At 42.6% G+C, this 16951-nt stretch overlaps 1 protein-coding gene across 1 annotated transcript in view; it reads left to right on the top strand.

Annotated features, from left to right (window-relative positions):
* dnah2 (dynein, axonemal, heavy chain 2) overlaps positions 1–13484 on the top strand; it is a 67954-nt gene extending 54470 nt beyond the window's left edge. Inside the window, exons 75-87 of the mRNA XM_008435561.2 lie at positions 71–257; positions 457–605; positions 796–979; positions 1407–1597; positions 1694–1885; positions 2818–3002; positions 3799–4039; positions 6990–7141; positions 7263–7377; positions 10930–11106; positions 12283–12357; positions 12980–13130; positions 13226–13484. Of these exons, the coding sequence (XP_008433783.1) occupies positions 71–257; positions 457–605; positions 796–979; positions 1407–1597; positions 1694–1885; positions 2818–3002; positions 3799–4039; positions 6990–7141; positions 7263–7377; positions 10930–11106; positions 12283–12357; positions 12980–13130; positions 13226–13380 (2154 nt within the window). The 3' untranslated portion in view covers positions 13381–13484. The remainder of the gene's footprint in view (positions 1–70; positions 258–456; positions 606–795; positions 980–1406; positions 1598–1693; positions 1886–2817; positions 3003–3798; positions 4040–6989; positions 7142–7262; positions 7378–10929; positions 11107–12282; positions 12358–12979; positions 13131–13225) is intronic.
* The last annotated feature ends 3467 nt before the right edge of the window (positions 13485–16951 follow it).

Below are 16951 nucleotides of genomic sequence, written 5' to 3'. Positions count from 1 at the left end.
TATTCATGAACAGCCATCAATGTGTTGGGCATTTTGAGAGAAGACACTCTAACAAACGGCCCATTGACAGGTTATCGATAAGGACGATCGGATGGATAATCCATTTCCCACCTGGCTGCCAGACTCCAGCTGGGACGGCATCACAGAGCTGGACAAGCTGCCCAAGTTCCATGGCATCGTGGCCTACTTTGAACACTACCCACGAGACTGGAACCTCTGGTACACCCACCCTGAACCAGAGAACGCTCCGCTGCCAGGTCTGTGCTGATCGACTGGCCTGACTTTATTACAGTCCAGCAAACTTAAGTTTGAATTTGTCAGTGTTCAAAAAAACTGGTCCACTTTTTCCTCAGAGCCTTGTGAAACGTGAAGAATTGTACGGTAGAAGTCCGTACATTTCCTTCAAGAGAGTCGCTTTCGTTCTTGACTCCTTGCCCTCTCGTTTGGTCTTCAAAGGTGATTTGGATCACAACTACAACGAGCTCAAGAAGATGGTGATAGTGCGTTTCCTGCGCCAAGACCGCGTGTCTTTCTGCATCACCTCCTTCATCATCAAAAACCTGGGCCCGCGCTTCGTGGAGCCGCCTGTCCTCGACATGAAGGCCGTAAGTTTCAACTGCAGTTCCCGTTCGATCCTGGAGCTTTGGCGTTTTGTGAATGATAGGTTTTAAATGTTTAAAGCTTGGATGATGTTGGTGTTGTTTTTTTTGTGTGTGTTTTAATCATATTCAACTGATTTAAATGTCCTGCCGGTTGTCTCCACCTTCCTTCCTCGCTCCCTTCGTCTTGTGACAGGTGGTGGAGGAGTCCACCTGCTGCAGTCCTCTGATCTTTGTGCTGTCTCCGGGAGTGGACCCCACAGGATCGCTGCTGCAACTGGCTAAGGCCTCGGGGATGAGCCATCAATTCAGCGCTCTGTCTCTGGGCCAGGGGCAGGCGCCCATCGCCAGGAAGCTCATAGAGGAAGGGGTGAAGAACGGTACGGCGCCAGCTGCTGTCGTTTTAGCCGAGTCACCCATACATGAGGATGTGCGATATGGCGTAAAAGCCTTATCACCGTATCTGTTGTGATGGTGGCATTAACAAAATATATCACGAATGTTTTCGTACAAAAGTTACAATAGCAATTAAAAAAATCACATAGTAATTGAGTGGAATATATATATATATTTGTATGTGTGAACTTTTATTTCATACTTATGTCATACAAATATGAGCAAGGGATTAATATTGATCAGTTGTCCTCCAAATTTCCAAAGTTCTTTTTTGGACTTTGGCTGCTTTTTGTTCAGTAAATTTCACAGAAACAACTGGAATTTAGTTATTAAAAAAAAAAAAACAGAGTCTTTAGAAACATATACACATCAGAAATCGAAGCTTAAGGAAACTGCGTTGTCACTTCCCAGGTCACTGGATCTTCCTTGCCAACTGCCACTTGTCTCTTTCCTGGATGCCGGAGTTGGACAAGCTGATAAAGGAGCTGCCGGTTCAGAACCCGCAGCCCAACTTCAGGCTGTGGCTCAGCTCTTCACCGCACCCAGATTTTCCCATCACGATTCTGCAGGCCGGTATCAAGATGACCACCGAGCCGCCAAAGGTGCACAAGCGTGCAAATGTCACTGCAGACATGAAAACCTTCGTGTTGTTGCTTTAGGGATGTTTTTAATAAACCTCGCCTGCTTCGTGTCCGCAGGGCGTGAAAGCCAACATGAAGCGTCTGTACCAGCTGGTGACTGAAGCTCAGTTCAACCGCTGCACCAAGCCCAGGCTCTACAAGAAGCTGCTCTACGCCCTCTGCTTTTTCCACAGCATCCTGTTGGAAAGGAAGAAGTTCCGGCAAATGGGCTGGAACATCATCTACGGCTTCAATGATTCCGACTTTGAGGTGCGAGAGACGGTATCTGTTGGCTAATATTCGACTTTGTACATCAAATGTTTGAAAGGAGTTTATGTGATATTTATCCTGGTAGCTGAGAGGTCACTTTCTGTTTGTGAAGGAAGTTTATTCACTTCTGGATGGGCATTTATCATATCATTTGTCATTTATTGTGATAAACCTCCTCAATTTTTCGCAACATCATAATAAAATTCTATGTCTATATTGCCCACTCCCAGCATTCCTTTAATTTGAGGATTGGAAACTTTCTTTTCTGCAAAGATGCAAATCCATCACTTCATTTCAGATTGAACTTTGACTAGGCCATCGCAACACTTTGACTCCTTTTCATTTTTCAGACATTCTGTTGAAACCGTTCTGCTGTGCTTTTTTTTGGGGGGGAGGGATTATTGTCCAGACCATCTCAGTGGTGTGAATATTATCAGTAAATACCAGAATATTTGCTGATGATATTCTGAGTTATCCAATCATGGTGACATGCATTATGTTCAGTTGCCTCTAATTTGGGTTTATCTGTCCAAAGAACATTTTTTCCTCCATTCTTGTGAGTCATTCAGATGCTATCGGCCATGCCGTCATCACACTGCTATACTTTTTATGAGGGTAATCTGTTGAGACATCGTCTCATGGGACGGTTGGCAGGTGTTTAAGAATATTTTTCTCTTGTGGATAATCTTTCTATGGTTAATCATAGACCTCCAGTTGTCTGTAAATGGACCTATAGCTCTTCTCACATTGTCTTTCTGCCTTGGCATTGTGCTGCCAACTCACCCATATGCTTAATTTTACAAAACAATAGGTTCCAATTGTGACCCTAAATATTCAGTTTCTCAACCATCAACATCTTTTTGTTTAGAATACAGAAGCAAAACACTTTATGGCTCAAGTACTTACTTACTTATCTGCGACGCCTTTGTTAGGTGAGCGAGAATCTGCTCTGTTTGTACCTGGATAAATATGAGGAGATTCCTTGGGATGCGCTCAAGTACCTCATTGCTGGTGTCAACTACGGCGGCCATGTCACAGACGAGTGGGACCGCCGACTCCTGACCACATACATCAACGACTACTTCTGCGATGGAGCTATAAATCAGACCTTCTACAAGTGAGACTCTTGTTTTTAACTCGTCTTCTTCTTCTCTCTAAGGCTCATAGCTCAGCGTTTAGGTCTGGGCGTAAAACAAAAGTCACATTTATTCAATATGTCTGAAAAGACATTTTCCTCATTATAGAGATAATCTGTGGTCTGCTGAGGCTTCTTGCTGTTCACAGAGCGCCAGCACCACCAAGAGGACAGGTTGAATATTACAGCAAAAAAAAAAAAATCACTTTTACACTTTCCTCAGGTTGTTTGCTGTATAAATCTTTTTAATTGCTGTCACTCAGTGAAGTCAAAGAAGTGGAATAAGATAAAATCGGTTGACAGATTCAATCCTTCCAAAGAGCAGTAATTGGTCGGCTGGATATTAAAGTGTTCTTACGTTGGAGTTACGCAAAGTATTTGTCATTTTTGTTCATAAAAGATAGAACCGCATCTTTTCTGAGAATTTTACTCAAATGTCATCTGTGCTGCACTCAAATCAGTTTTTAGTGAAGTTATTAAAATTGGCTTCTTTATTATTATTATATTTTATTGGCCCTCTCGAATTGTGAATTGAGTCCATTAGAACCTATTTTCGGATTAGACAAAATCTTCAAATATTTTGAAATGTTCTCTAAAATTTGTTTCTTGAAAAATCACACTATTTTCCATCCAAGAAAAAAAAAACAACCAAAATGATCATGGGCCTTTAAGGCACCACCTGTATGTACATTTCTGACAGATATGCATGCAGTTCATTAATTGTAGGAGCTGCACGTTTGCTAATCTATAACACATTTTCTGCCCAACTCCTCGTTAGGCTATCAATCTTACCCACCTACTATATTCCCCGCGAGGGTCCGCTGTCGTCGTTCCAGGATCACATCAACACGCTGCCGGCCACGGAGCACCCCGAGGTGTTCGGTGAGCACCCCAACGCCGACATCGCCAGCCAGATCGCCGAGACCCGTACGCTGTTCGAGACGCTGCTCTCATTGCAGCCTCAGCACACAGGGGTGGCGGCGACGGGGGCCGGGGCCAGACCCAGTCGAGAGGACACGGTACGTCAGCGAGGATGAGAAGGTGCTGGGATCTGAAAATGTATTTAAAAAAACCCACCAGAACTCTTGACGTCCTTCTGGTGAAGCGCTGCCCAGTCTGTGTCAGCCTGTTTCAATGGTTTTAGACTTTTATTTTGAAGTAAGGCAGGAAAGAGACTGGTGAGGTGAACCTCTGTGTTGTTTTATCAGCAGCTTCCTAGATGAGCTTTCAAAGTACTGTAGGAGTCATTCTGGTAATCCTGGGAATGTTCTTCCCATTTATGGATAACGGTTTTCAGTGATTAAAATTAGGTTAAAGCCGCAGTATGTTATTTTACAATTTTTTATTATATATATTTTTTTACATAATTGTTAAAACTCTCACTATGTCGTGACAGTAAAACATGAAACAGATAATCTGTGGAAAAAATCAAGCTTACCTCTCTGTGGTCCTACAGCCATCTGCAGAGTTTTCATTTAGCTACTTACCGTAAGCCTTTTCTATGCAGTATTAGAAATGAGTTAAAAGAAGCACACACACAAACAAATCAATTCATTTTTCAAATAAAAAACAATATTTTGTCTAAAATGCAACAACACAGCATCCCTTTAGTGTACGCTTGAGCATTTGTAATGACGGATGTCAATCTTTTTATGCTTGACTTGACATCAGTAGAGTGCAGGGATAATCTGGTGAATATTTTTTTGGTTTTACCTATTAATAATTGGATTAGCAAAAGATGCTTAGTAAAGACAACTTTTTACAAAATCTAAACCAGGTGAAGCTGAAACTATCCCGTTTGAGAAGTTCTGGGCGGAAAATAACAAATGTCTTTTTATTCTAATTGTAAAATGTATTTATTTTTTTGTACAGTTTTGGCGTAATTACTGCTCTGATTGATCGTTTCATCCGGGCCATTTACCATTAACAACATAACCTGTTAGTTTTCTGACTTCCTAGTTGGGGGGAGTTATATCAGACCCTGATTTCTGAGGTAGATGAAATGTTGCATTAAAGTTAAAAATAAGTTAACCCCTCATCATGTGCAGTCATTACTTGGATTGTTGTGTCATTTGTGGAAGGCCTGGCATTGTCAAAACAGACTGTCAGAACCTAAAGCTCATCTCTTTTATGCTCACATGAAGGTTTAAACGCTGGCAAGGGATTCAAAACTTTTACATAAAACCCTGTCGGAAGATTTGTTTTTCGGAACAGCACCACTGGAAAACAGTCAGAGCTCTGGTGTGGTTTTTTATACTAACATGCTCACATTGCAGTACATGTGTGGCATGTTTTGGAAAAAACAAGCAAACACGTTATACTTTGGTGCTCCATCACCTCAGCTGCCGGCTTCACTCGGGTTTTTGTCTACTGGTCCTGTAGCGGTTTTGTGGCAAAACCATTCAGCATTTTAACGTGAACCAGAGATTGATTTCTCATCTTCTCTTTTACAAAGTGTTTTCCATCTGTCTGGAGGTTGATGTGGTTAGACATTTGCTTCCAGCTTATCCGAAGGCTGCAGACGCAGAGTGTACCATAACTGAATGAGAATTAAACTAAAGGATGTTAATAGTTAGGTTTTGTTTATTAGATTGGCCTTGGCAAGTGTGTCTTCTGGCAGCTGTTTTCTGCTTCTGGTTTCAAAGAGTGGCTACATGAAGCCAGACGTTAGACCTGTAGTCTGGTGAGCAGTTGTCAGTGTAATAAGATGCAGATCAGGGAATCTTTAAGAGATGTAAGCTGTGGCACTAGGGATGCTTTTTAGGCTCTGAAGTCAGACTTATAGTTTTGTTTAGTTAACTTTTTTCCTGCTGCTTAAAAAGTCTATCAAATGTTTTCTTTATGATATTTTCACTCTCCTTCCTTTTCAGCTGTGTACAGTTCCGTCTTACAAATTTTGTTTGTGCCGCTTTCCACTTGAATATTTTAGATTATTGGCTAAATTTAACATCAGTTAAGGATAATCAGAGTAAAGACAAAAAACTGTTTTCAGATAATGATTTAGTTTATTCTTTAATCAATCCAAATAAACTGGGTCCAATGTGAAAAGGTAACACTGCCTTTTGCTACAACATAAAATAACTGATTAAAAAGATGTTTTGTTAAATTTCACTAGCATAATCAAGACCTGATTTCTTTTTTTTTATTCCAAATAATTCAGAAATATTTTTACACGCAGTATTGTAAACTTTAATAATGGGATCAATAAAAAAAAAAAAACTCATACTTGCACTCATACTACTCATATTTTCTATAACAGTATTTAAAGAGCATTTACACAGTGGAGCATCAAAGCTGCAGAATGTAACTTTTATAAAAGTATGTTCTTTACATATTTGTTAAAACTGCCTCTGTGTCAGAAAACTTGCGAAAAAAATCGCACTCCTCTGTCTGTCTCCCTGTGGTCCTACTGCCATTTGCAGAAACGCACCACTCTGTCAGAAACAACCAATCACAGCCAGGAGGACGGTCTCAGCACTGTCAGTCAAGCTCATGTATGTGCTGCAACTGTGTTTGTCACAGAAAAACACCTTAGTGTTACAGGTAAACTGTTTACCCACCATCATCGGTGGCCATGCTAACTACACAGAGCATTCATCATTCTAGCTGTAGCGTTCAGAGAGCAAGCATGTGCACAAGCATCTTTCCCAAAAACGCACAAATATCGATTACAGATTGGCAAATAAAAAAAAGTAAGAACATCAAATGTGGTGGTGTGATGTTTTGGGGTTGCTTTGCTCCTTCAGGACCGGGATGAATTTCTATAAATGATGGAATAAGAAATTAAACATTAAAATAAAAACTAATGATGTGAGTAGTGTTTTTTTTTTGTTTTTTTTTTTTTATCACAACTTTGTTTTCTGACGTTTTCCGGTCCCTGACGCTGTCTGTATGTGGCCTTTTGAATTTGAAACACGTCAGTGTAGAAACACCTCGGTGTAATTGAGCCAGTCTTGTGTTCATGTGTAGGTTCTGGAGCTGCTGGGAGAGGTCCGTACTAAGATCCCAACTCTGATCGACTGCGAGGGGACCAAGAACATCCTCCAGGACAACCCCTCGCCCCTTAATGTGGTCTTACTACAAGAGATCCAGAGATACAACTCTCTGCTGGAAGCCATCATGTAAGAACTATCAGTTTTTCTGTTAGACGAGACGGGGTACGCAGCACCCGCCTAGCTTATTTGAAGCCAAAGGTGAAATATCTTAATCTTTTCTTGCATTTATTCTCACACTTTATTGTAGTTTCTCCCTGGTGGAGCTGCAGAAGGGAATAAAAGGCTTCGTGGTGATGTCACCAAGCATGGAGGAGACCTTCAACTGTATTTATGACGCCCGCGTACCCCCGGTGTGGGAGAAGGTGCAGACACACAGAAATTACAGTCATGCAGGAAATTTTAAGAGGACATTTAAGGGTCTTTACTCAACACTTCAGGTATCGTTTACACATTCAGTATCACTTCACTTGAGCGGCATCTGTTCTCGCATCACAAGTTCGGCTGCAGGTGAGGAAAATGTGTTAAGATTTATTGGGAACTATGTAAAAAAAAAAAAAAAAAAAACTGCTAATTTTTTATTCAGCCGCCATAGGCTTTTATGCAATATTAGAAATGCAGTAAAATATGCAAAACAAACAATTCAAGTCTTGTTTTTAAAATAAAAAAAGCACAATTTTATTGCGGGGCTGCACAGTGGCACAGTTGGTAGAGCTGTTGCCTTGCAGCAAGAAGGTTCTGGGTTCGATTCCCGGTCTTTCTGCATGGAGTTTGCATGTTCTCCCTGTGCATGTGTGGGTTTTCTCCAGGTACTCCGGTTTCCTCCCACAGTCCAAAAACATGACTGTCAGGTTAATTGGCCTCTCCAAATTGTTCCTAGGTGTGAGTGTGTGTGTGCATGGTTGTGTGTCCTGTGTGTCTCTGTGTTGCCCAGTGACAGACTGGCGACCTGTCCAGGGTGACCCTGCCTGTCGCCCGGAACGTTAGCTAGAGATGGGCACCAGCAACCCTCCTGACCCCACTGAGGGACAAGGGTGTAAGAAAATGGATGGATGGATGGATGGATGGACATTTTATTGCATAAAATGTTTTAAGACGTTTAAGCTTGAGTCTTTATGATTAATCAATTACTAAATTAGTTGCTGATTATTTCAGTAATTGATTCATCACGATTAATCCAATTTATTGTTTCAGCCCTAATAGCAGCGATAAAGCATTTTTTGGCAGCAACCAGTACAGTTTTATTTATTTATTTATTTCTGAATGTCTTTGCTAATGGTGAAAAACTCTTAGATCAGAAATGTGATGTGTGTACCACATTTACAAGCCAGTAACACAAATCAGATCATGTGTGTTTCACATGTCTTCATGACCTGCTGGGCGCAGCTGACAAAAAAAAAATAAAATAAAGAATCCAGAACCTAAAGTTGAGGTTTATTGCAGACTTGGATGCCAGTGACTAATTTGGGACTTGATCAGAATGACTAGGCTGAAAAGATCCTTCTGCACAATAATCTAATGGTGTAGCACTGATCTTGTTGTTCCCACTCAGCCATTAAAACAGCTGCAGAAAGCGGTGTGCTGCTATTAACGGCATATTCATCCATCTATCCTTCACCCTGTCTGACTCACGCAGAAAAATGCTTTTCATTCTGCTCTCCTCATCGACATAAACACACACGGTGATGGAGCGCTGGCAGCCTTCCAGCTGTGAATGATCTGTTCTGGCCACTGGACCACTCGGCACAGTGGTGGGGGGCGGGGCAGACGGGATGGAACCCCGGGTGCTGTCGGTTTGGGTCAAGGGGCTTCAACTGATTCTGGGTCAGAGGAGTTCATGTTTATATCCAACGTTTTCGTCTTTCTAAGGGCTGCTCATGAAAGCGTCGTTTGGGTTTGTGAGTGGGCCCTCGTGGGGCGGAGCTCACCTTGGCCCTCGGGCCGAACAAAGCCACTGTCTGTGGACTAATCGGGGGGCAATAAGCAAAGTAAACCTTCCAAGGTCTGCTCCACTTTCCCAATAAGACCCTGAGCTCATTGTGCTCCAGCCAGCAGCTTATTATGGCTATGTGTGTGTGTATGTGTGTGTGTGTGTGTGTGTGCGTGTGTGTGCGTGTGTGTGTGTGGGTGCGTGTGCGTGTGTGTGCGTTTGCGTGTGTGTGTGTGTTTCCTTTTATAGTCGTATTGGATAGCCATTAAGGCTGCTGCTTCCAGCTGAGCGTCTCTATTCAACGGACTGCTTGTAAACTACACAACTCCATGTCTTTGTTTCTAATCCTGGCTTTAGTCCATGTCTCTGTTTTTTTTGTTTTTGTTTTTTAATATCCATTACATGTTTCTCTTTTTCTTTTACCTGATGTTCACTCTTTCATTTAATCTGCTCCAGTTCTGACTTCAGGTCTCGATGCAGCAACGGCAACCCCATCCTGCTTATTTATCATCCCTCCATCTCTTCATCTCTTTCCTCCTCTGGCCGTCCTTGGCATGGCAGCCTGTCATTAGCTCTGAGCTCAGACTCATGGCTTTAATTTTGGCCTATCTATCTATCTATCTCTCTCTCTCTCTCTCTCTCTCTCTCGCTCTCATTCTCTGGCCATGTAGAGTTCTCCTCAAACCCCTCAATGTTGATCTACGTAGTTTTTTGAGTGTGAGCTTTGTGGGCAGAGGTGGAAAATAATCCTGTTTGAAATCAAAATTGTAGCTAAGTCTTTGTCAGGAGACACGTGTAAAGTGGGTGGCGATACGTGGAGGTTGTGTGTAAGTAAAGGATGAAGGAAATGGTGAGTCGTATGTGAGGCTGGACACGGAGGAAGCCAAAAATAGGATTTCCATCAATTGGCTGGAAAGGATGTGCAGCAGGTTAGAGTGATTAAGGACAGAGGTGGAAACTAAAGGTCAAAGTGTTGGACAGAAGAAAGAAGGACTTTGAGAAGTTCATGAATGAGTGATGGAGCAAGATGTGGAAAAGTTAGTTACTCAGTGGGAATTAGGTTTGGACCTGAATATCTATAAAGCACCCAGTCGCAGCTCTGACTGTGTTTGAGGTTGCTGTTCTGCCAGAAGGTGAACCTCCATCCCAGTCTTTAGAGTTATTGTGCAGCCATCACCATGTAGCTGTCTGTATTACAGTGCATGTAAAGAAGCCTCTGACTAAAGACACTATTTTTCTAAGACAGTCTCGTGAAATATTTAGGACGGAGCTAAATAAAGGGTTTTCCTTATTAATCTAGCTCCATCCATCTCCCCGTTACCCCTGACCAGCTTCCCTGACCTTTCTGGAGGAAAACCTTCCCGCATCATAATGCTGCCATCACCATATTTCAACATGGGAATGCTGAGTCTTGTTTATTTTTGGCATCAGCAAATGACCACGTTTTTTCTCATTAATGCATGAGATTAATCTCAAAATTTCAGAGTTTTTGGGCTTTTTAAAAAATTATTACTATTATTCTTTTATTTCTGGTAGTCCTAATACTCTGATGTAGAAAGTTAGTGTCTAAATAAAGAAATGAAAAACTGAATAGGAAATAAGTAGAAGCAGCCAATGTTCTGAGAAACCCTTTAAAATATTCCTATTAAACCTGAAGTACCACTTCAAAAAGGTTACAAGGAATTCTTGCTGTTTGCAAGTGGAAAAGAAACCCATTGCACTGTTTACTCTGTCATCAGTTGAATATTCTCTCGTTTCTGCCCTAATAAGCCGTCCAGTGCAGCCACACTGCTGTTGAACTCATTGTGAGGGGCTGCCAGCAGCGGGACCGCAGCGTTGACCCCACATCTCTCTCTCTCTCTCTCTCTCTCTCTCTCTCTCTCTCTCTCTCTCTCTCTCTCTCTCTCTCTCTCTCTCTCTCTCTCTCTCTCTCTCTTTCTCTCTCTCTCTCTCTCTCTCTCTCTCTCTCTCTCTCTCCCTCCTCCAGGCGTATCCATCCCAGAAGCCCCTAGCAGCCTGGACGCGCGACCTCTGCCAGCGAGTGGACCAGTTTGCACACTGGGCAGAGAAGGTCCAGCCCCCCGTTCTGTTCTGGCTGTCCGGCTTCACCTTTCCCAACGGCTTCCTCACCGCCGTGCTGCAGTTCACCGCCCGGCAACACAACGTGAGCGCCCGCCGACCGACGTCTCCGTGGCGATTTCATGAACCCGTCACGGCCGGGGATTCGTTTCCGCTTGGCGAACTCGGGTTTTAGGTTTTACTGGTGTTGGAACAACCCCGCAGACTCTCCTTGTGTGGGTTTGGCAGAGAGAGCAGCGTCGTCTCTCACTCCTACTGAACAAAAACACTTAATTAATCTCAACTTCCTGCAGCTCCCTCACAGCACACCGAGACCCGGGGGAGCTTTGGCAGACGGGTTTTTGTCAGCTTAGCCAGAAATACGTCTGAAATGTGACAAAAAGATCCCAGATGATGAAGTTATGAGGGAATAATTATCAACTTACATTCAGTTTTTTTTTTTTTAGAAAACTACATTTAATTTATTTTATTTTCTTCATCCGTGTCAGTTTACAGATGGGTTAAAATTGGATATTCACTGGGATTTTCATCGGGTTTTCTTTAAGGCACCTAAATATCCTGCTGACTGATGTTTTTATCAGTCTGGTGTTCGTAATCCAGACTTCCAGTTATTATTTCTCTGATTTAATCCCAGACGACGAATTTCACTGGATTTTCTGAAGCTAATGATGCTGTAAATACGTCAACTCCTAGTGAAAAGTAAATTTGTCGGGAAACATCACAATTTTTCAGTTTTTTTTTTTCAGTAAAAACACTAAAAAAAGAACAGTTTAAGTTGTTAAATAAAACTAATATACAAAATATTTTATACAAAACCCACCTACTGTACGTTTGTCACGAAGGTGTGGCTTCATCAGTTGCATCAGACGTCTCTGTTTGAGATGAAAACACCTCAATCACCCGGAGACGTAGATAAGTTCAGAAATGATCGGTTCAGAGAATAATACAAAATGAAAATAGTGCGAAAAGGCGACAGAGGCCAGAATGTCTGTAGATGTGTGGATGATGCACAAGTTGAAGTTTAAAGCAACAGGGTCAACATCAGCGCAGCTTTTCCTGAATCCAGAACTGGTTCACCAACTAAGAGAAAAAGTAAAAAAAAAAAACTGACCGAAATGCTTTACCACTAAGATCCCAATGACTTCAGTATGTGGGATTTTACCATGCACGGTATCACTTTAACTTAATCGATTGATCAAAGTCAAAACATTTGAACAGATAACAGACATTAATGCATAATCTCTCATGTGTGTATCTGCAGATCTCAGTGGACACGCTGTCCTGGGACTTTATAGTGTCCACTGTGGATGACAGCAACCTGCTTACCCCGCCTGAGGTGACGTCCCGTTATCATCCAGATTTCCATCAGAATCTCTCTTTCAGCACATTTTATTTATCTCTCATTTTCATGTGTCCTCTTTTTTGTTTTTCTTATTTAGTTCTTTTAAATCAAGTAGCATTTCCATCCGCCCCCATTTTTCCAGCTCCCAATTCGTTCTCTTCGTCCTTTATCCTCTATTCCCGTTACAATTCCAACTTTTTTTCTTTCTTTTTTTTTCCATTTTTCTCATCCATCCTGTATTATTTTTAACATTTTGTTACCTGAACATTTTGTCCTTGTTTTTGGGCTCATTCACATGCAGTGCCAATCAGAAATGAACAGTTAAGCATTCATTTTGGTCTTTTAATGCTGCATATTTATATAAGAAACAACTAAGATTTAGATTAAAAAAACATTAACTTATAGTTGCGGGGCGGTGAAAGTGGTTGGTTTGCTTGTAGAAGCTTTGGAAACACAAATAAAAGTACAAAAATGTGAATTTTGCACAACATATCCCCTCTAAACCTCACACCCAGACTTGTGCTCAGTTCCGTGACGTTGCAGTGCGAAACGAAACTCTGATGGTGACTCAATGTAAACTTTTGTACCTTTTCTCTCCGTCTCCTCACTCGTTCAGGATGGCGTTTATGTGAAAGGCCTGTACCTGGAGGGGGCGGGTTGGGACAGGAAGAACGCCTGTCTGGTGGAGGCCGAGCCCATGAAGATGGTCTGCCCAATGCCCACCATCTACTTTAAACCAGTGGAAAACCGCAAGAAGATGTCCAAGAGTGAGCCGTCCGTCGAAACGTGGCGATTTGTTTTTGACGACGCCGTCGTGCTTCCAACGCCTTCACCTCGCGCCGTCTCTCCTTTCCGTCCGCAGGCATGTACCTGTGTCCGTGTTACTACTTCTCGGTGCGTGCTGGGAAAGACGGACGGCCGGCGTACGTGGTCGCCGTCGAGCTCAAATCCGGAGCCGTGTCTCCGGACCACTGGGTGAAGAGAGGGACTGCTCTCCTCATGAGTCTGGACAACTAAATGCCCACACGTTTCTAATGTTTCCTTTCGTATTTTAGATTTTGTTTGCCAAATGTTTGTAGTTTCTGAATCATAAAGTAGAAAGGCGCGATGCGCACCGCTGATGTAAGTCGTTCTGTGACGTTTGTGCTTTGGCTTCGTTAGCTCTCTTCCCTCTCTGTCCATCTTCCATCTGTCTTTACAAGCTCATTTATTCCACCGATGAGAGAACACGCCTGGGGAAGTATCACCCACTGTTTTACTGGAATCACCTTTGAAACATCTGGACCGAGCGACTGTTCTGGTCAGAATACGTCTGACCGTGTGCGCTTATTGACTTTAAGCACCCGAAAATACTTTCAACTTCAATAAAGCTCAAAACATGTCGACTACGATTGTGAAGATAGACAATTTAGAGCTTGTTTAATACAAAAGCAGCCATGTATGTTTAAATGTAACACTAAAACTTAAGACAATTAGAAGGAAAGCATATTAAAAAGCAAAAGAGTAAAACTTCGGTTTTGAGGGTGAGTTGAGGCTCGTCTTCATCTCTCGAGCTGAAAAAGAGCAAATGAATCCTGATGAAGCTTCGTGGACAAGACGTTTGGAGTCTGTCAGTGGGCCGCTTTGAGCCCAGGTTTCCCCTCCAGATAGACTCAACCCAAACTTCTCAAAGGGAGAGAGAGAATAAAAAAAAAACAAGAAGGAGCCTGGAGAAAGAACCATCCAGTAATGAGAGAGGGGAACCGGGAAGGGGCTGGTGGAGGGGAGCAGTTCAAGGTTGCATTCAGCAGTAAGGACTGTCCTGACCAAACACGGACTTCCTTTTGGGTTTAAGAGCCTCTTTATCAAATCCTAGTCTTTGTGTGTGTGTGTGTGTGTGTGTGTGTGTGTGTGTGTGTGTGTGTGTGTGTGTGTGTGTGTGTGTGTGTGTGTGTGTGTGTGTGTAAGGGCACATTGGTGGTCTCCAGTTGGTGGGAGGTGGAGGGAGGGGGCAACTTTGAATTCAAATTCAAATGGGCTTATTCTTCAGGCCCGGTTCTGACAGACATCAGACTTGAAGCTGGAATGTAAATGTGGCATTTTTGGATGTCCGTACTTTGGGATTAGTTTGTTTCTTTTAAAAGTCACGGGGGAGGGGGGAATTATGTTCAGCTTTCATTACCACACCATACCAACTTTATTTATAAAGCTCTTTAAAACAACCACAGCTGATACAAAGTGCTGTACATTAAAACACAACATAATAAAAAGTAAATAAATATGAACTCTTACAGTTTAAAAACAAACAAACATACAATTTAAAACTAGATCCTGCTGGAGTTGAAAGCCAAGTAAAATAGATGGGTTTTAAGACGTTGTCTCTAGAAAGTGCGGGTGGAGGTTGAACTCCACTCTCTGCTCTACATGAATGTAAACCCCAGCCACTGTTGTCTGTTCATAAACAAAGCAGTTCTGGCTGAAATTCCTCCTGTCTGTCATCTTTTCATATGCAAATCACATACAGTGACCCCCCCATGCCCCTCCCCGCCTTTTTTGCAGTTCGGTATTTGCAGATTTTTCTGTGGAACTTGAAATTATTTGCGGACAAGCCACCTATTTGCAAAATTTTTTTTTACCAGACTGCTTCTCTAAAATGTTAGAAAGAAAATTCAACTGGGGAAGCTGAAACACCAAGGCCCCATGATGCTTGACATATTTGTCGGCGTTCGGGAAGGAGCCAAACGCGACATCTATTTTCCTTTGAACTGATTGACTGAACCCTCAAGAATGGAAATAAGGAAGATTATAGATATTAGCTTCTGTGGTAGTTTTTTTTTTTCTTCTGAAAAGTTGCTAAGTTGGTATTTAATAAAGCAGCTAATAATGCATCTAGTCTTCATAATCTCTACACCAATCAGCGCCAAGGAAAACGATCGTCACTCCTGGATTGGCTGCTTTGCAAACAAACACCACCCAATGACATGTGGGGGGTGGTCCTAGTATTTCAGCTTCCCAACCTGCTTTTGCTTTCACATATTTTTAGACATGCTCTATGAACAAAATCTGCGTCCAAGCAAATTTTATGTAAATAATTTGTAGTTGCAGGAAAACACGCAAACTGGTGAATTTGCTTGGTTTGGTGACGCAGTAGGAGCCCCCATCTGACCAGCCCTAGCCCAGGGATTCATTTATGCATTGACCACCACTGCATGCAGCTACTAAGTAAGCATCATTCAAACACTGGTTGACCATTACCACTGTTCAACCCAGTCCCGTTCTGAACCTTATGTGACCTTTTTGTTGACTTTTCCCAGCATGGATTTTCCTCTAGTTTCCAGTTTCTTGAAAAGTTTAAAGTGCCGTCATTACGTCACGGCGGGTTCCTCGTCCACAAAGGTATGAGGGCAAAGCCAGAGGTTCTCCAGGGTATTACTGTAAACGAGCGAAGTATCTGGGAAGTCCTGCAGAGTGACTAAAAACGAACCTGGAAGAGAGGGAGGAAGGCAGGGAGGGAAGAGGAAGGGGAAAAGAGGCGTTCAGCGGTAGAAGAGAGAGAGAGAGAGAGAGAGAGGGGGGGGGGGACGGAGGGAAAGACTCCTCTGCTTCAATGGAATAAAAACTGCGCAGTTTCTTTTAAGGAGTCCCCATCCACGGCTCGGTTCGTGCGCAGTGGACACCTCTGGAGGATGATTCAGGGATGGTGGCTCCTGCCTTTTTCCTGGCTCTAGCCTTCTATTTATTTTGTTTGTTTTTTTTTTTAATTTCAGTGCCAGCTCAGAGGAGGAAGAGGAGCTGTGCAATCATTCAGAAAAGGCGATGCGACCATGCAGAGGTGCAGCAGTGCTTCACGGTGGGCTTTCTTTCTGTTCCCTTCGCTGCACCTAAACGGGTTTTGGATGCTGGATGGAGCTCTAGACGTGGTTTAGAAATGACAGAGGAGAAGACGGGTTTTTTTTTTTTTTTTTGGTTTTTTTTTTAAGGGGGCTGCGTCATCCCCGGATGGACATGGAGGTGGACTGCTGTGCAGATCTTTCTCTGGTTTTCGCTGCTGATTCTGTGGGCTAACATCTAAAAAAAAAAAAAAAAAAAAAAAAAGGTGAGAATAAGCGCAGATTGTAACCCGTTCCTGTAAGTAACGTAGCAGAGCTACCGTCTTCTTCCTGTTACAAATGGAGGATTTCCGTGACGTTATATAATTACTAATAATGTCTTAACTTTGCATGCGTGCTTGTGTTGAGTTTGAGCGGGTTCTGTCTTGTTTTGCGGGATTTTTCCCCTCCTAACATCATAGTGAAAGTGGAATGATGTCACGTTTTCTACAGTAAAGGAAGGGGATAGTTTACGGGAATGAAGCTGATGTCGCAATCATCTTGTGTCGACCCCACGTTTCCACGATAATACGCAGATAAAAAAAAAAAAAAAAAGAGTCGATAAATGGAGTGGGTTGGCGCGGCCGTTCTGTTTGGCTCATTTATGCGGCTGTTATTGCGGGTTTATGGGGTGAAATGCGGGCTCTCCGCTTTTTAGAGGAAAGGGGTGTCGCATTTTCTTTCTGAAATGTCATGTGGTGAAGTTGTGGCGGGTTCTCTACTATTTCCAGGAAGAGCGT

The sequence above is a fragment of the Poecilia reticulata genome, chromosome 18 (assembly GCF_904066995.2).
Source record: "Poecilia reticulata chromosome 18, P_reticulata-male-v2, whole genome shotgun sequence".
NCBI lineage: Eukaryota > Metazoa > Chordata > Actinopteri > Cyprinodontiformes > Poeciliidae > Poecilia > Poecilia reticulata.
The sequence above is the reverse complement of the archived record's forward strand: the minus strand, read 5'-3'. Positions and strand labels throughout refer to the sequence as shown.